Source organism: Ixodes scapularis, unplaced genomic scaffold (genome assembly GCF_016920785.2).
Source record: "Ixodes scapularis isolate PalLabHiFi unplaced genomic scaffold, ASM1692078v2 PGA_scaffold9__187_contigs__length_104089568, whole genome shotgun sequence".
Classification (NCBI taxonomy): Eukaryota; Metazoa; Arthropoda; class Arachnida; order Ixodida; family Ixodidae; genus Ixodes; species Ixodes scapularis.
Genome location: NW_024609884.1, coordinates 7,850,465 through 7,870,447, shown reverse-complemented (window position 1 = coordinate 7,870,447; position 19,983 = coordinate 7,850,465). Strand labels below are relative to the sequence as shown.

The following is a 19,983-nucleotide window of genomic DNA, read 5'->3' as shown; positions in this document are numbered from 1 at the left end:
GATAATGGTTCTATATTCTGTTTCCCGACAACTTGACGAATTGTGGAGGCTACGGCCACTGCGAACCAATCAAAGCGTCGGAGCGAGGCACATGACACTACGTCACGGGGCGTGCGTGTCACTGCGCCAAATGCGAGGCCCGGAGAAACCGGCTGGCCAAGAGTCGTCTGCTGCGAAACCAACCAACTTCGGATGAAGGTCCCCCTCTGCAACATTTCTGTCCGCTAGAATAGCAAGCACTTGGAGAACAGCTCTCGAGACAACCGTACGATCACTTTACCCACGAATCTGCGATGGGTGCTAATGCCAAAGCCCAGTGCCATGTTTTGAGCGGAAACGGTCGACTACATGGCTGGAATCGCCAACGGCCACGGTGCTACATGGAGAAAAGAATCGGGAGCGGATACGCATGTGGCATCACTTTTTTGGCTCAAATATAATTGAAACTCATAAATTTGTGATTATTTATACCTTATTTTTTGTATCTTCTCGATAGAAATGGAATCGTGCGAGTTCAGTTGCCGTTAAAAGAAAAAGAAGCCTAGAACTACTTTTTGTCCTGGACGGCGCTGTTACTGCGGCGGTAACGAGGCCCCCCGTCGCCTCGACCAGGAGTGTTATCACATACCTTGCTCCGGCGCCCTTATTGGGTCGCGGGGGCTGCAGCCTCCACAGTTTGCCAAGTTATTGTGAAACAAAGTACAGTTCTGAACTTTGGCCTCTTGGATGAATTCCTAGCGCTACATTCAGGCGCTAGGAATTCTAACGTACAGAGAATGAGCGTTTTGTGATGCATAGTTTACTTTTGCCGTTAAAGAACCTTGTAAATTTTTGGGGGGCTCGCCCTCAGCAACTTCCATCTTGATGTCGATCCACAGTTCGATTCTCCTGCGCAATAGCCCCTTGCAAACGTTTGCAACAGGCTTTCTGGTCCCGTCAGAACTTGGATACACGCATAATCAAAAGTGCTGTGCCATGCTGCCTTAATGTTAAGTTCTAAATATGCTTCTATGTTTCCGCATAAAACACAATTTTCCATTTTCAATACAGCTCTCCCCCAATTCAAAAGCTGTTTTATTCAGTTTAGAGAACAAAAGTGAAAAATTTCCAAATACTGTGCTGCAAGTGTGTTGAGGCTTTTGAGGAGCATTCCTTTTTGGAGTACCTCCGACTGGAAAAATCTACAACACATGTAAAAATAGAGTTGTGGATAAAGAGAAGGCAGGTACCTGGGAGGTGCGAACCATGGCAGTAGCCTTCTCCATCGGTTTCACAAGACTGGTAGAGACCGCCGAGATGGGTCCTGTAGGCATGGCACGACTGCTGCTCTTGCTGGGTAGCGAATTCCGATTCACAGGTACGGGCAGGTTGCTGGGCAGTACCCCGACAGTGCTGTACCTGTCGGTGAAAACAAGAAGCATTGTCACTATTGAACAACTATTACCGGACTTCGGCTGCCCAGGCAGGCTAATTCTAGAGTGTAGCATCAATGTCAACGATAAAACAAAAAAACAAAAAATGAAAGTATGACACGAGCACAATGCTCATTCAGGGCACCAACCTCAGCAGAAAAACCTGCTCTCGCCGGTACCTTGCTGAAGTAAAATACAATAAAAAACAGACTGCGTTTATGTTGTGCCGTCCAGTTTATGCAAAGAAAGTCGCACAGAGCAACTTCACAACCAAATACTATACTCTCTTCTGAGATACAATACATGAAAATGTGTACTTGTAGCAAAAACCTTTACCGCAGCTGCAAACTGTATCTATACAAGTGTGTGTGCTTATGAGTACCATGTGTACAGTACGGTAAATAAGGTTACATTTAAAAATTACATATTATGATTCTGTTATCCAAGTAGACAAGGTATCTGCGAATCAGGGTTGGGCAGTATCGCGATAGAAATGTATCGCAATAGTATTTCAAAAATATGTTTCGTATCTGTATTTCTGTATCGCGATACATTTTTTTCACCAGTATCTGTATTCCTGTATCGGAATACATTTTGAATGGTCCTTTGTATTGCAATACAATCAGGGTGAAATGTATTTCGTTACATTTCTTGGGAAATACTCCTCTGCCCTGTCTGCCCCTGCCCGCCCCGCCCCGCCCCGCCCCCCGCCCCGCCCCCCCCCCGCCCCCCCCCGGAAAGAAAATCCAACTCAATTTTTTTTTTTTACTTCTCAAAGCACCAGGGTCAAGGAGGCGCTGGGGAATTGTTACCATCCTGACCAAGGTTCCTCCCGATTCTCCAAACTATTTTCCTATGCGTCCTCTTCTCCCTTCTGAGAAGTGTTGCGTAGTCAGGGACTCGAACTAGGTGGCGTGCCAGGAGTGGAGTCAGAGCATCTTCTGCCGCAGGTCCTTAGGTAGAAATTTCTTGAGTTATTATTTGCTAACATCCAATGCCCTCTGCTAACCGTCCCTCTTGCCTTAGCCTACGCAGTAAACCCGACCGGCAAAGCTGAGACACAGTCTGTTGCAGCAAGAGCCTGGCGGTGGTTGACTTGAAATAGTAGGATGACTCACGCAGTGAAGTTCAACACATGTTCAAATGCGCCTGCGGCTGCGCCCGTAATATTGCACGGCTTAAGGGTACGTACGTCATCAGCCGACGTGAAAGTAACCCGCTGCTCTGGTGCTCCGAAACCCAGGAAGGAAGTCAGACGTGGCCTCGCTGTGCCGACCCAGACTTCGTACACCTGCTACTCGTCTCGAGCTCGCTATTTATCGGAGAGCTCGCACTTCTGCCGGCAATATCAGGTTGCAATTTACGAAGTCTCTACTTGGAGTATGCAAGACAAAACTTGAGAACTGCAATCCATGCGTCGGTGGCAGAGGGCCGACAGGAAAGACCTTTACAACAGGGATGCCACCGTATCGTTTTTTCAACCGTAAGAGAAGTTAAGACAGGTGTTCCAGGATGCTTCAGGTAGTCCACTATTCTCGAAAAATCCAAATGACACTGCCTGCTTGATCTTCAACGAGGTAACCTACAACAAAGTATGTATTGTCCTTTCATACAGCAGCGTGCTAAAGTTTCATGTTCAAGGCTACACCTACAGATAAAAAATGCCAGTTCATTCTACCGCGACGTCATGTGATAAATGTTGACAGGAGCGTCCTTATTGAACAGGGGCGTGGTGATTTAGGATGATATATAAATTATTTAGAGCTCGAAGTCTTTTTGCATCCCTCATCAGACAGACAGGATGTCAGGGAAGGGACCGCGGCCAGTCCTTGGTGGAACGTTTTTTGAGCCCATCAAAGACTCCTCGTCGTCCGAAATAACTACCTTCAAGGCAAAGTGTCAAGCCTACGTAAAGTAATTTCAGGATCAAAAACTTCAACCTCCAACTTCAAGCTTCATCTCATTTGGCGTCTCAAAGAAATTTTAAAAATGTATTGCAGTATCAGTATTTCTGTATTTGTATTTCTGCCCTCCCTAAAATGTATTCCTGTATTTGTATTTCCAAATAGTTTTTGCCTTCTTTTAAGTTGTATTTCCAATACATATCGCGATACACTTTTACAAATATATCTCAGTATCAGTATTTTAGCTACTATTTTAATGTATCCCAGTATTTGTATTTCCAAATACACTTTTGAGTATTTCTGCCCAACCCTGCTGTGAATGAAGCAGACTAATAAGGGTCTAATTGTCACATATTGCATTAGTGGCACGAAATTCGAGGTGGTATTTGGACTTGTTCTGACAACTGTGTGAAACTTTCTACTCATAAATTCTGTTAAGGGGGGACACTACCCAGAAAATAATATTTCTGCAAAAAAGTTAATTTGGAAAAATGCCCTATTTACATCTGCCAACATCTAAAGAGTATTCCCAGAAAGTTTCATTTGTTTACAGAGCATGGTTATTTTTTTATAAATTATTTTCAGTTCGCCAATGCTAAAGAAAAGGTAGAGGTTGGAGCACTTTGAATGCGTTTTTCTCCAATCCACTTTTTGGCATAAATTCAACCTTAATAAAACTATTGTTTCAGTATGACACTATCAAGAGACTTAATATTTGCGGCTTATATGTGGAAATTTTATGGAACTATGAACTCAGACTTTGCATTTTCATGTTCCTTTATTTAAAAAAAAGTGTAATTTGCAAAACACGGTAAATGTAAAAAAAAGGTGTTTTCATACATTTTTTTTTACCTGATAAATGCATATTTTCAGAAATTTCTTTTCATAGTAACCGGCAACAGGTATTCCAGTATGCATTCCACCAGAAAAATATGTCGTTATTGACACCCTTTCTCAACGATAGATTCATTGAGCAGATTCCATGCAAAGCTATGCTTTACTTTGTTCCGGGGGTATACAATTGGTTTACAGGGCTGAAACTTTGCATGCCCTCCTTCTACATGGCTACAAGCACCACCTGCAAATATCACGTCGATTTAGTGAGCGGTTTAAAAGTTGACATTCCCACGTAGTGTCCCCCCCTTAATGGTTACCCCCCCCGTCAGTAAGACATTGCCTGGCTTAAACACTCTGCCAAATGCAATGAAGGCACGATAGCACTCATTAGGGTTTTTAACGAGCAGCAGTTCCTATCGGAATAATATGAAACGTGATATGCGATGAAGGAATTGTGGATGTATAAAAAAAAAAGCCTTCATCCATGCACCTTTTCTCTGGAGGAATTGCATAGTTTTCTCTGAAATGCAGCCACATATGCACTCTGACTGTGAAATGCCTCTGCGCCTACTGGATAGCACGCTATTCCTAGCCTACCACAGCTCCCATACAGAGGGGAGTGTTAGCACACTGCTACCCCCCCCCCCCCCCCTTCGCACAGCATTACGCCATTGGTTGCGTGCGCTAGTACATCACATGGGAGGGAGAATCAGCCACAGGAGAGAACATTAGCAACGAAACTCGCTCTGTTACTGACACTCTCTTTAAAGGGCAACTCCGGTTGCTTTAGCGATCAGTGACCCGCTGGCGGCCCGCTAAGGGGCGGCTGCTCGCAGCGGGTCGTAATTTTATTATTGGCATTAGTTGGGAATGTGGCGTCCCCTTGACGTAATATTTTGGCTGGGGTCGTATTTTGTGTCACTAAAGCGATACCAGTAATTTGTTCGCTTTTGAACTTTGGCCGGAGTTGCCCTTTAATGGTCTTGCTTGCTAGAGCACGACCAAAGCGAGCGAAAAAAGGTTGGTAGAAGGTTCACGTACATGTATCTATCACTTTATAAGAGATAAACCTCACCCAGGCACCGCAGCCATGATGCTCTGCGCAGGTTCGGGAGGTAGGAGGGCGCCCGAACCTACCAAGGATCCCCGTGCTCGCGCAGTGAAGGACGTGTCGACCGTCGTGACACGGGTGGTTACGCTAAGCTGGCGCACTTCCTTCACATTGCCCCTTGGTCGCTCCGTCAACACGCCTGGGTTCGAGGCACCCGAGAGACGGACCACTTTGCTGCTCTGCGGCTCTGTGGCCAGTGTCTTCATCATGTCTGCAATAGAAGCAGCTAGGTGACTCGCAAGTGCCATCAGGCTCCAAAGAGTTGCAAGCACCCTCAGGAAAAGACGCAACATAGAATCAGATTAGGAAAAAGAGTCGAGAGAAAGCAAACAAGACAAAGTTTAAGCAAAAAAATGGTGAGAGGGCAGGCTTTAAAAAGACAGGCATGCATTAGTGTGCTTGTCTTTTTAAGGAGGCATACAGCTAGGCCTGTCTCTTACTAGAGAAACATGCTCCAATGTCACTTTAGCAAGAATCGAAAAGTACAACCTTAGTGTTTGAGGACACATACGAGCTTTCAGCATAGAAGGCGAAGACCCTGGGTGCATGCACAGGTAGACAGATATTCATCGGACGTCTTTGGAAAGATGAAGGAAGCCCTTAAAGAAAGGAGAGGAAACTACGGACTAGCTGCCTGCAGCCTTAAGTTGCATCTGTCACGCAAATCTAACTTTAGCACTATTTCATCTGTGTTGAAAGAAAATTACCGAGCCTTCCGACATGCCATTGACAATCCTAGCATAGTGATGAGAAAGTCGAAGCATAACTCAAAGGTGGCTGAGGCTGCTAACTTGAAAAGGAGTCTCATGGAAGCCACAGAGTGGCGGTACTCCTTTTCAACAAACAGAATATTAGAAAGAAATGATATCTGAAAATTTTTTTCATTCTGAAGAGTTGAGAAGTCATAGTTGCATTGCAAAGAAGGGAGCATTCACACTGACAAATGCAAATGCGTTCCAAATTTCAATGTTAGTTGGGTGTGGGGTGGAAGTGAAGAAAGTCTAACCAGCAAGGATGGCATTAGATTGCCTCGAGGAACGGAGTAGGACGATGAAGGAAGCTCCACAAAGAGCAGCTCCTATGGAGGACTACCGGGACGGGAAACACGAGGGAAAATAACGAACACAAGACAAAACAACAGAACCAAGCCTACCCTCTGGGGGGGCTGGGAAGGGGTTGTCCTTCGGTGGAGTACGTGACACTGAAGTGAAACAAAAATGAGGGGGAGTTAATGACAAAACAAGGACCGAAAACGGCTGTCTGTACCACGTCGGTACCCATGTCATTGTCAACGAAATGCCAATGTTGCTTACTGCACACAAAGTTTCGATATTGGTTCATGATCATGTTAAAGCAAGACTGCACGAAAAATATAAAATGTTTGGAAGACAACTGGTGTACAGCTGTCCATTAGTAATGTACCATAGTTTGTTGCCTGTTGAGAAAAGCAGGAGAAGCTCCTCTGACAAAGCCTTTTACTCCTTCCACTTCAATGCAAAGCGCAAGTTCGTCTGCTTGTTTTGCAGGCGTTGTGGCGACGTCAGAACGCCAAGCTCCGATTGGCTCTGATTGAAGGATAGCAGGTAGACCTCAATGCAAGCTGCCATTGAGGTGTACCCTCTATCCTTCAATTAGAGCCAATCAGAGCTCGGCATTCTGACGTAACCACAACCCCTGCTAAAGAAGCAGACGAACTTGCACTCCGCATAGAGCGAATGTTGAAGATTAGAAAGGAGAGGAGGCAAGTCCACTCTCCTCCTTTCCAGCGTTTGCTCTGCTGAGGTTGAAAGAGTAAAGGGCCTTGTGGGAGGAGCTCATACTGCTTTTCTTAACCTGCAACATAATATATCACAATCAACATGACTTGGAACACCCCTACATGTGTCGCACGATACTACCAGCGCCTCCCGTCGGATGCTCCGCGAAGCTTAAATGTGCACTGAGGTCGATATACACAGCTTTCAGAAATCAGTGCACTGCCATCTGTTTCCATTCATCTGCTATTAACACGGTAATTCCCGGGCGATGTGCACTTCATATTCTCCACGTGAATTAGGCATCAACTGATGAAAAAAAAGCTTCAATTTTGTTTTCGAAATCTATTTACAAATAATGCTGTAGACTGGTTTTCGTTCTATTAATTCCATTCACTTCACATGTGTATCGTAAAAATTAACATCTTCAAATGTCCTTGGGTGGCCAGCATTGAGTCATATTTTACTTTTTCGTCTCACCGACCAAACATTTAATGGAACTTGTAACCAAATGTACTGCTTACGAGGCCTCAACTTTATGTTTAAATTTCTTGTAACACAAAACTCCGACAAGGCAATCTCATTGTTACAAGAAGAAAACAAATCTGAGAACTTCACCGAAAGAGTATACGCAGAAAGTGATTTCAGCCACAACAAGACAGTTATGCGACTGGAAATTCAATTACATCACAAAGAGATCACAACCAAGGGATACGCCACACAACAGTTTACACTGTTAGCCACGACCCCTAGAATGTTGTGGCTGTAGCGGTAGGTTTTTTTTTCCGAATCGGAACAAGCCAGGCTCATAGTGCCCCGAGGCGTTAAATCTCTCGCACCAAGTGGAAGGGGTTTACCGCTACAGCTGCAACGAGCTGGTGATCCTCCTCGTTTGTTGTCACTCAGAGATGCCTTCTGTGCTGAGACCTTGATCTCCATAAGCTTGAATTACCCAATCTGCAGTCACCAACAACTGCCCTCTTATGTCTGATATCGTCTAGAGCTGCGCAAATATTCGAAATTGCGAATAGTAGTTCCGAATAATACACTATTCGATATTCGCTTCGAGAACAACTGCACTATCGTGTTTTTCGAAGTGTTGATTGCGGCGGGTTAGCCCCGTTGAGTGCGCTTCTTACCAAGCACCGGTGCGCTGCGGAAAAGCAATACCCGCAGACGCGAGCTTCGCGAGTGTTGCTTCTCTGCATTACATCGGTGCTCGGTAAGAAGCGCACTCAACGGGGTAGCCCGCCGCGATAAACACTTGGAAAAGCAGGAATATCGTAATCGCGTGCTTGGAGGAAACGCATACATTCAAAGCGGGATGGTACACCAGTGCCGACTGTATTTGAAAATAAATGGAAACTTTGTGAATCTGTATATCTCCATCATAGTAAAAATTTCAAAATTAAACTGTTAAGCAAGAGTACACTATGTTAGGCAGAGAGGCCCTTACAAGCTGCGTTCATCATGCGCGATTCATTCTTTTTTTAACTCGAGATTAAATCATGAATATTTTATACAGCAAGATTTGTAAATTCACTCAAATGGGTATAGTTGGCCACCTTTATAAGATTCATTTTATGTCAAATCAGTAGTTTACTTGTCATCCCAAGACACCAGACCTTCTGAGGTCACAGTTCATAAATATAGATAGATTAAACTTAACTTATAAATGAATAAGTGGAACAACCTTCACACGTTTAGCTGGGTTTTCATCTAAGCATTATGCAATGGTAGTGAAAGCAACTAAAAAAGCGCCAAAAAAAACACAAGGACGAGGAAGTAGACAGACAAGAGCACTCTGTCTACTTCCTCGTCCTTGTGTTTTTTTGGCGCAAAGGACCAGATGGCCCAAATCGCTATCTTAATGGTAGTGAAAGGCGTGGAAAAACTATTCGATATTCGAATAAAAAATATTCGGCCAAAACCACTATTCGCTTTGAACTCAAAATCAACTATTCGCACAAGACTACTATCGTGCCCTGCGAATACTCTCTCAGGCTGAGTTCCAAAATGCGTTGGCGCTTTTGTATCAACCATTTCAACATTTTTGCACTCGTTTCCGATCAAATATAAAACACCGTATGTGATCGTCCGTCCGAATCACCAGACAGCGGATCGATGATTGCATGATGACATCTTGGGGCGACGCAGAGCTTCCTACGATAAAGTTTGCGCTCGATTTATGCTGCATAATGCGCAGCTATACAACTCTAGGGAGCGAAAAGATGCGGCTAACACTTGCTTAGCGGCAACTACCAGCGGACATTGGTCAGCTGTTCCCTTGTTCACCCAACCGATGCTCACTAACAGATGAGTGGAAGTTCAAAGTAGCGCAGCGATGGCTGAAGACTGTTTCACTCCAAGCACGTTTGAGCTTCGTGGAACACCCGACGAGAGTCAAGTACTGTGTGCGACGCATAGGGCTGCTTCCGGTCATACTGATCGTGATAGTACTTCTCAATGCGAAATCACCCATTACCCCAAAATATTTTTAGACTGAGTGGAGTTGCCATTTCATAAGCCATGTTTGTTAAAAAAAAATACTAGCACACATTAAAAAAACAAAGTGAGGAGTTCTTGATTTCTTTTGTTTTCTTTTTTACACTCGAGGTTGCACACAATTCATTTCATCAAGAAGTTTGTGTCTAACAGAACTGAGCAAGCAACATGGAATGTCTACCTTCATGCATAAAAAGCAGACGTCACATTGAAGACCTTCACATGTACAGCCGACCAGGATATCCATACACTGCGAAAACCCGAGCCCTTTCAGTGCTGTAAATGTGACCTTTGAATTAGAAAACTCTGCCTGCACTTCTCCAAACACAGCAAATGTTAACTTCTGCTTTTGGAATGCCTTTCATGTGAAAGGAGCATGTGCACAGTGGAACTGTCTCGAAGAGATATCGGCTTGCGCTTACACTATCTGTAGACTGCCGAATGGAAAACAGATGCAGTACCTTTCACACACTTTACAGCACTGAAAGGATTCATGTGAATGCTGAATTGCCAATCACTCGGACTTTATCCCATGAGGCAAACGCGAAGCATTAGCACAGGGCTCCAACTGGAGGAAGCCAAATACAAGCAACCAGCAAAAGAGCCTTAATATTAACAAGCAGCACCACCTTGTGCCCCTCCAAATAGCTCAAACAAAAATAGAGCACATACGCGGTCAAACTTGGGCGGAGCACGGGAGTGAATTTTAATTTGCAGAAAAATTTGGAAGTATGATAGCACTGGGGTATACCTATGTGAACAGAAGGTATAATATAGACATAATGAGAGAGAAAGAAGGGAAATAACTTGACATTGGAGCAAATCCGTGCATGAGCAGACAGAAAAACATCCAAAACATGCCGAGAGTAGGCTTGGCATTTGCTCCAATCAAGTTTGATTGCGATGGTACACTTCAAACGACCGACGCACTTGAGCAAGTCTCTCCCCAGAACTGTTAGCCAAGCGGCTGAGTAATTGTTAATCAAGTAATATCTGCTGGTATCATTTTTCCTAGGGAGTGACTCCGTGCTCAAAACAGCGTCCAAGTTGGCCCACACACCAACTCCTAGCAAGAGCTACTGGAAATGCACACAAGCTGGCACTACAGGTTCCACTGGTTGGCATCTTTGAAAGCTCTGTGTATCCCAGTCGACTGTACTCTAGGTTTCTGTAGTGGAATGTCTGCAGCCAATAGGCACCAAATCTGGTGTAGCTGATACCCCCCAAACAGAACACCAAACACGATTGACACATATTGCATGCAAAGCTTAAGCGAATGCATGCAGTCTGGCCATGCTAGTTTACTCTTGATTAGAATAAAGTTTAAAGCTGAAGCGTTCTTGCCAATAGAAATAATTAAAAAGCAACACACAACAGACGAAAACTTCAAATCCATACTTTTGTTCTTGTCCACAGATTCCAGTACTGTTTAAACAAAGAAGAAAAAATTCTAGTAAAAATGTGAAACCTTTCATTCCAAGCCATAAGCACCTGCAATGAGCTGCAACTGTGCAAGGCGAAGCTACTGATTTGGGCACAGTTGAGATTGTTATACTAGAGCCAATTTAGTCAGAAATGCTCTGTAAATAAGCTTACATATTCTATGTCTAAAACCCTAAAAGACGGCTGCATTCTGTTGTAATACTGCTTTAGAGAACTTTTACAAAAAAATGTAAGCAATTTTCACCAGTGGCATAGCCAGGAAATTTTTTCCGAGGGGTGCAAAAGTCCTAGGATGTCCACGACTTGGGGTGCGGGGGAATGTAAATGCATGTGTATTATAACGACGTTTGCAAGTACAGCCTCTGGGCGCCGCCATCTTGCTGCTGGTGTGGGTAGATCGTCTGATAATCAAGCATTGCAGAGGCCGGGTGGGCACGGTAAAGGCAATGCTTTACTATCAGACGATCTACCCACACTAGCTGCAAGATGGCGGCACCCAGAGGCCGTACTTGCAAATGTCTATAGGGTCGGCTGGATTTTGGGGGGAGAAGCGAAGTCCCCAAAGCCCCCCTCCCTCCTTCCCTCACTCCCTCCTCCTCTTCCACCCTTCTGGCTACGCCACTGCGCTACACTCTGTTCCCGATTTGGATTAACAACCTACAGCCAATAAAGTTATGTGCAAACGCTGAAGGTATTTCTCCGTCAACACACCCTCGTTTTTTGCTCCAAGTAAGGTAACATTAGTGGCAGTGTAAAGCAAACTAAGCATAATGACCACTGCTGATGCTGTAGCTAGTTTTTATGCGTCCAAGATTTGCAGACTTTAAAAACATCCCAAAACACTGTTATTTTCCAGATTATGAACACAACTAAACACAAGTGTGAATTTTTGGAGGCTTTGTTTTGAATATATTATTATCTCCCTTTAAGGCTGTTTTACATTCTGTACTAGTATATACCCATTTATTAGAGCACCAAAAATGTACTACTGCTTGTTTTGTTTACGATATGTAGAGGAATGAACAGCTTAAAATAAACTGCAGAGAAAAAAGTACAGTGCTCTTCAAAGCTTACTGAAATTCGTTTGTCAGATCGAAGTATCACAGACACACTCACATTCTTGTGATGGGTGAAATATTTTGTTGTAGTCTCCTAAGTCCTTTATATCTGCATCTCCTGGCTCCGCTTCCAATAGAAAAGGGTCTGCGTCGTCCACAGGCTTTGTGTGCATTACTCTGAAGGAAACAAAATCACGCAGTTAGTAGTAATAAGTTAAGGATGACAAATATGACGGATTGCACTTTGACCCAACAAAAATGCTGCTCAACACACCAAAGGCCACTACAACCAAACAGACTTGCACTTCCGTCCGATTTCAATGTGGCAGTTTGTATAATTTCAATCAATGTGCAAAAATTAAAAAATTAAATGGAAGAAGCTTTGTTACAGAATCAGAGAGGAATTGGGGAATTTGATATTCTCAGTTTCATTTCCCTGCCACACAAAGGCAGGCCCGAAAAGCGGCTCCAAGTCGGCTTTGAATATTTTTGGCAGTTCCTCCTCTACACTGTTAGAGACAGAAAGAGCATGCAGCAAGATAGCAAGGACACGCAGTACCCTGCAATGTCGCGGAGCCATCCTGGGCACAGCCAAAAGGCATTTGTAGCCAGAGACAGTTTCGAGGCTTCATTAATAAAATAAAAAATAATAAGCTTGAATTTTCATGACCTGTTTATAAAGTTGACTAGAAATATAATTTTCGGTTTCTAGGCTAAGCAAAAGAAGTGAGTCCATTTACTTTCTCTGCTAGTTTCACACACACGTCGTCTACAATGAGAAAACATGGCTGTGAGGATCTGAGGCGGTCGATGGAGAACAAGAGTTCTTAGCTCAGAAGGAAGTCACTTCAGCCTCGTCAAGGCGGAACTGCCTTTATTTTTGTCGAGTCTTGCACTAGACGTCATGCACCAAGTGTCACGCGCCCCATCTCCCCAGCCTCGGTGGAGCGCCACCCACTCCGACTCCACATGTGCCGCTGTTTTAGAAGCTGCCGACCCTGAAAGTGCATTCTCACTAAACAAATATGTACCTCTATTCACACACACTGTCATGCACCGACATCTGCAGCACTCCTCGGACTCCTGCGACCGATAGAAGTCTATTCGTTCCACACGGCGGAGCCAGATATTCCTAGACGATTCAAGAGGTACCGGGGTTATGAATACATCCATGCCGCCATCTATGATGTTTGTGGAGGCTAAGCTACTGTGGAACATTGAACTGCTCGAGGTGCCAGAAGTATGCCAAACGTTAAACAATCTTAAAGGGTGGCTGCCTGGTGGTGATCATCACTGACTGCGGCATTGAGATGAGGGCATATTCATCTTCACTGTAATTTCAACATGGCATCCAGCACTCCTCCAACATGGCATCCAGCACACCGACCTCCAAGACACAGTTCACGACACATCTATTTTCCTGGTACACGGATGTGATTCAGTATTACCTCTTGATGTCGTTTATGACCACCGGGAGCTGGGTGATCTACGCAATGCCTCGAATTATTCAGTCATCGTTCATGATTACCCAACCTAAGCTGGTAAGTGAACCACCAACACACAAAGCTCGCACAAGAGAAGCAAGTGTAGCACTTTTATAGGGGACACAAGGACGCTGCCTTCAAAAACGACCAGCGCGTGTTGTCACTGGCCCACATCGAATTGTGAGCCGGACCTTCCTCGTGAAACATAAAGACTGAACTTATAGACGACACAGGCTTTCTAAAACCCTGGCATGTAGAGAGTTTGAGCAGACAATGCTCCTCCAAGGCTCGAAGACATGCAGCATGTGACACGGACAACAAGGTCCAAAAAACATAAAATTTGTTCTGCCTGGACACCAGACATGGTTCAAGTGTTTTCTACTTCAGATGGCCACAATAGCTTAGAAGCTTCATCAATAAGCAGAGGCCAATTGTAAACAAATTTTGATTTTCCAAATAAAACACTTCTCGCCAACACAAGGTGATAGAAAGAGCAGAATGTACAGTGTAAATAGAGGGCATGGTCCGAATAATTTTGGTTAAAAGTTTTAACCAGTTGACATGCAAGATATATTGAAGCAGCTGTATAAAATACAGTCAATGCAAAACTCTGTAAAAAAATGTTCATATCAACTTACTGGAACTCTTCCGAAACCCGTTTATCTTTTGAGAAACTTCTTCTTGCATGGGACCTATTGAAAAATAAGGACATTAGATAATAAAATGCACACCTGAGTTCTTCCACATCTTTCATATGAAGCCATGAAAGATACATATATACAAAGTGCACCTGCTGAAGCAAGTAGTATTAAGTTAACCCCTTGGCTACTAATTACAAGTGTTACTCGTGCCCTCCATTACAGATCAGAAAACCTGACCAAAAGTCCGGCTCGTGCTTCGGAGCTTGTTTCGCTCACACCCTTGCAGATGGCAGCGCTATCACTATTGTTCTGCCCCTCTTCAGGTTATTTTGTTGTTTTGAATTTTCACCTAGGAAGGCTCTACTTTCTCAGGAAAACAAAAAGATGAACTACGTCTGCAAGTGCAGGAAAATGCCACATGGCCACAATGCAGAAATCCACTTTAGCTAATGAAGAATTACAGAAGCTTTCATTTGGAAGTGATGAGCGCTCTACCATTTCCAATAATGTGTCATACCACTGCTCTCATAACTCAGAAATATGATTTAAAATCATCAATTTCCACAAAAATTGAAGGAAGCAAACATGTTTTTTGCTCTCTACCTTCCTCAATATTTCCGACAGCACATTATAGTGAACAACTACTGAACAGACACATCAGATGACCAAAAATTAATAGTGAAAGCAACAAAACGTTTGGAGGTCACCTGAATGTTTCCTTATATTTTTGTGCAGATTGCCGACTTTAAATTTAAGTTTATGCTATGTTTTATGAAAAAAAAAAGTATGCAATGCGTTACAGAGTTTGAGGCGCACAGGGTTTATGCAATCGAGTCCCATTAATTAAATAAAACTGTGCTATCAACAAACCCTGTTTTGAAGGGACTTTTGCTGATGTACTGAGGCTCAGATGAATTGCTTGGAAACTTTCCCATTGGTTGGACCCTTTTCAAGTCTATCACATAGACAGCAACATTTGTTAGAGAAAAGGCACCAGCAATCTGAAAAAAAAGAAAGAGAAGAAGCAACGAGTTATTACTTCATTTGTGCTCATAAAAAAAGGTAGAGACAAAACATACTACATTCAATCAATGCTGAAATTAAGTATAATATTATGTAAAGTAGTCACCCTAACTATGACTTAAAGTTGTAACCCTTACTAGCTCCAACAAAATTTTGAAAGAAAAATGGGTTGAGTGTATGCCACGGCCATGAGTCTTTAGGCGTGATAACGTCTATGTCCCGAGTGTAGCGAAATCAAATGCACGCCTTAAATGTAACATTTATTTTGATGTAACAGAATTAATAGAATGAAACACAAATATGAGATGGAACACATTTATTTGTTCGTCACAAAATCAATTAACGAGAGTTTCGAAACAAATATTTAAACATGAGGTAAACTTATACTTCCAAACGTACACATGAAACCAAACGAAAATAATGTCAAGACACAACACAAGCGTATAAGTCCCACAGGCAGTCTCTAACAAGTGCAGATAGAAGTGCGAGCGACATTTGAACTTCGAAGATGAAACTCATCAATGGACAGAAGTGACTGATTATAGGACGATGGTAGGAGAAATATGAAATATACTCTCAGGCAAAATGGCGGCCCAAGGGATTTCGGTTTCATGGTTCAAACGCTACATTTCAGGGGGGATGCGGCCTCGCGCTTCCCCGAGCGCCGAGCAACGGGTATTGCACTGCCTCCCAGGTGAAAATCCAAAGTGGTATTACAAGTGGTACCACTTGCCAGCAAGTGGTTCCAGTTGAGGACCACTTTGGTTTTAGGCGGTTCCAGTTGGAACTACAAGTGGTTCCACTCGCTTTACAAGTGGTCATGGTCAGAAAACCACTTTAAAGTAAGTTGTTCCATTTGCCTTCCAAGTGGTCATGGTCAGAGAACAACTTTGTAGTAAGTGGTTCCCCTTGCCTCCCAAGTGGTCATAGTCAGAAAAACACTTTGAAGAAAGTGGTTCCAGTTGCTTTCCAAGTGGTCATGGTCTGAAGACCACCTAAAGGCAAGTGGTTCCACTTGCCTTCCAACTGGTCATTATAATGGAATAAATTTTGATTCCGATTCACAAACGAAACAAGGTTCCATTTGACATCTGTTAATAAATTACAAATGGTAAGGAGTTAAAAAAGTAACCCCTGTAGCCAAAAGAAATGTTAGCTTCCACCCTGATCATTACAATATGAGAAAGAATATCCATCAAACCTGTGGTGAAGGCCTTTTTGTTTTAAAAGTGGCCACAAAATATATGCTATTTCTTTTTATCAGCATTAAAGAATAGAACCCTAACTGCCATGCCTAAATTTAGATGGAACCATTTTCCCCAAACAAACATCCAATATTCCTCTCTCTGAGATGAAATCACTGATACAGACTTTTTCACCACCAGAAGGATTTGTATTAGGTTTCACGAGGTCAGTGTTGGCCTCATGTGCCATAGTTGCCCGGGATGCAGGATTGATTCACTCACCGGGGCAAATAAAGTTTCTGGCACTTGAGCAGCCCATTATTCAAATTTGTGCCTTTAGCAATTTGAGAAAATCGGGAACTCAGCAAAATCTATTCTCCCGTAGTCCAACTTCACTCACACCCTACGAACACGCCAAATATCGAAAGAAAAACGCTGCTCAAAATGACATCGAGCATCCCGAAGCGACGCCAAACACCCACCAGTTGATTGTGCGAGACAGAAATGTCGGCCACTCCGTTCCAGCCCATGACCAGAGTGTCGCAGGTCTTGATAGGTTCCCAGTCGTACACCTCCAGCAAGTCCTCGGCACCACTGAAGAGACAGGCTCCGTCCGGGTTGAAGAACACGCACCTGAAAGCAGCACGCAAGGAGAGCATGATGACTCGTTCCTGAACCCGACTGGCCAGCGTCCCACCAAATCGCCCATACCTCACTGTCCCTGAGCCGGCACCAGTGGAGGAGACTAGCTGGAAGCTCTCCAGGTCCCAGAACTTGACTGTGCAGTCCGAGCTGCCGCTCGCCAGAAGAAACTCGTTGGGGTGAAAGTCTACGTCGTTCACGGGACCGCAGTGGTCTTGGAACTCAAACAGCACCTTGCCCACGGACAGGTCCCACAGCTGCAGGCACACACAATCAACCCGCCCAAACTTAAAGGGACTGCCCCAGAAAGAAGTACACTCTGAATCTAATTATTCCACGCAGCATATGCTTTCCTCCTCTTTTTTATGTGGGTGCACTCTTACCTAGGATTAGGATTTAGGTGTCATTTCATGAAGTTTAGTTTCAGATAACCACTTTTGGCACCCTTGACAAAGGTGTCGAACCAAACTCTAACCAAAAATCGTAGCAAAACCGTTATTTTTTACCGAACCGGAACTGGAACCGAAATCAAGCATTTAATATTGAACTCGTATCAGAACAGAACCATAATCTCATGTGGCGGTTACCAGTTCATTGGAAAACGGTTTGGCGTAATAAAATGTGCGGCACACCTTAATTCTTGCAGAAGGATGCGCGAAGTCAATTAAATACTTGCGACGGTGGCATCAGCAGCGCAGTTTTGGCTAAACAAACGGCGGCGACGTGAAGGCAACTCAATAATAATGAAACAAACAAAATATTTTACGTCTATGTTCAGCATGACTTGGCGTCGGTGAGTCGACGCGGTGGCGTACACTTTTACAGATCATTTCACCTTACCACGAACCGCAAAGGACGCTATAAGCCACCCGAGCCAATCCGCAGCTCAGAGGGTGTCACGTGCCCCTCCGGTTGGGTGTTGCGACGCTGGGAGCGCAAAGTCACGTGACAAGCTACGAGCTGTGGATTGGCACGGGTAGCTCGTAGCTTCCATCAAAGAACACCATGAGGTGAAATAAAGAATATCTGGCTATGCCAAGAGGCTCGAGAGCTATTCTTTGAGTGTGTTTTTGCTGCTAAGCAGTAATCCTCAAGGGAAAAAAAAGCAAACATAAACATCAAAATTAAAAAAAAAAATTTGACCGGTGTTGGCCCGTTTGTTCCGCGGTGGCAAAATTAGGAGGCACCAGGAGGCGAAGCCGCGGTAAGTGCAACCGACACTGTGGTGCCGGTCGCCAGGACCCCAATACACCTAAAAGCTATTTAAAGAATTTTTAAGCCGAAAGCCTTATAAGTCCCATTACGGGAAAAGGCGATGTCGACGTTGTGCCCGAAAGATGGCCATAAAAATATGTCATCAAGCACGCACCGCCCAAGGTCAAAGCGGACGCGCCTAAAAAATAAAACACAAAGAAAAGCACAAAAGAAGACGTGGCGCGCTGCCTCCGGCGCGTCAGTTGCGCTTCTGACTTCATTCGTGCTCGTTGTGTGCTTTGTGCGATGAACTGTGAGGTGACCGCACCTACATCTACGGCCTCGACATCGGCAGCAGCGCCTAGATCTACGGCGGCTTCCGCAGGCAAATGTGGCCGCCTACGCAAATAAGCCACAGCCGAGGAAGCAAGGGAGAAGATCAATCCGGCAAGGCGAGCGAAGAGGCAGGCAACGAAAGTAACCAATGTACCGTCTCAGAAGTCACGCCGTGCTCGTCATGGAAGTTTAGAACATGAAAGACGAAACGTGGATGCAGAGCTGAGAAAACGAGAGGCCGAAGCTACGCGTCAGAAGCGTCAACAGGATCAAGAATTTTGAAAACGAGAGGCCGAGTATAAACGTCACTTTGAACAACAACTACGTCTACGTCATGCTACCCACCACATGCAGCATGAGGGTTCGAAAGTTTGCGGTCTGGTGGCCAACGGATAAGCAAACAACCACACACACCAAATACAATACCGGCAGAAACAACTTTAATATGTGTAGAAACATTAATCGAAAACATTTCACCCGCGGGACAATAATGCTTCGCATTCCTACAAGTAAGCAGTCTTTGTATTAAATTTTTTTTCTTTTTTAATTATTTTTAGATTGCTTTTTACTGTCTTTCTCCTCTTGAACTCAGTCGTTCAAGCAAGGCGTTTGGGTGTGCGGAGTGGGTAGTTTGCGAGTACGATCCATGCTATTGTCACGGTGTCACTGTGCGTGCCGGCTGAATGACTTCACATGTGAGTAGTGATGTCTCATTAATATGGACACCTCCGCTCCCCCAAAAAATCGTCCATAATGTGAGTTGTCAATAATAACGAGACAAAAATGCACGTATTTCCCGAAAATTGAGTCCACATAGCGGGGTATCCGTATTAACAAGACATGACTGTACTACACTTTGGTACTGTTTCTAAGCACTGCATGACCACATAATTTGCACAAAATGATGTTTGCGATAAAAGGTCCATTTGTTTTGCTGTCCTTGTTTCTGCAGCACGGCTTCTGATGATATTCTCTTTTAATGCAGATGATGCCACGCTGAACACATTTTGTCTACCAGTTTGAACTGGTTCGCAGTTGGCGGAACCATTAACCGAACAGTTATTTCGAATTCGTCACTGAACCGGAACCGAACCGGAACAAAATGCAAAGTTATGAACCCGAACCGAACTGGAACGATGACCGGTTCTACTCCCTGCCGTTGACATACCTTGACACTGCCATCGTCACTCCCTGATGCAATCCACCGGCCGTCCGGGCTAAATTTCAAGCTGTTGACACATTTGGTGTGGCCCTGTAAAAATTCAGACAAACTAAATGAAGAAATAAAAGCTACCATAATATCCAGAGAGACCCCCAAAAAATAACCCACACCTATTTTTGGCATGATTTGATATTTCTTCAAGCACACCGTAAGAAAGTCTACTTCTAGTAATTGCAGGGCACTGGCCACCTCGACAGAAATTGTGTTAGTTAGCCAAGACAAGAGCGAACATT

At 44.1% G+C, this 19,983-nt stretch overlaps 1 protein-coding gene across 11 annotated transcripts in view; it reads right to left on the bottom strand.

The window, feature by feature from the left end:
• The window catches only part of LOC8041779 (katanin p80 WD40 repeat-containing subunit B1), a 172,747-nt gene that overhangs the window by 49,990 nt on the left and 102,774 nt on the right, over positions 1–19,983 (bottom strand). For 3 of the 11 annotated variants that reach the window (XM_040499184.2, XM_029991423.4, XM_042287101.1), the window contains 9 exons: positions 19,697–19,780; positions 17,068–17,255; positions 16,839–16,989; positions 15,020–15,150; positions 14,147–14,200; positions 12,083–12,201; positions 6,418–6,465; positions 5,229–5,475; positions 1,230–1,398 (listed from right to left, as the gene is read on the bottom strand). In XM_040499184.2, the coding sequence (XP_040355118.1) occupies positions 1,230–1,398; positions 5,229–5,475; positions 6,418–6,465; positions 12,083–12,201; positions 14,147–14,200; positions 15,020–15,150; positions 16,839–16,989; positions 17,068–17,255; positions 19,697–19,780 (1,191 nt within the window). Of the gene's footprint in view, positions 1–1,229; positions 1,399–5,228; positions 5,476–6,417; positions 6,466–10,921; positions 10,949–12,082; positions 12,202–14,146; positions 14,201–15,019; positions 15,151–16,838; positions 17,256–19,696; positions 19,781–19,983 lie in introns of all 11 variants that reach the window. The other 8 variants (XM_029991416.4, XM_029991418.4, XM_042287097.1 and 5 more) reach the window with 4 other exon arrangements.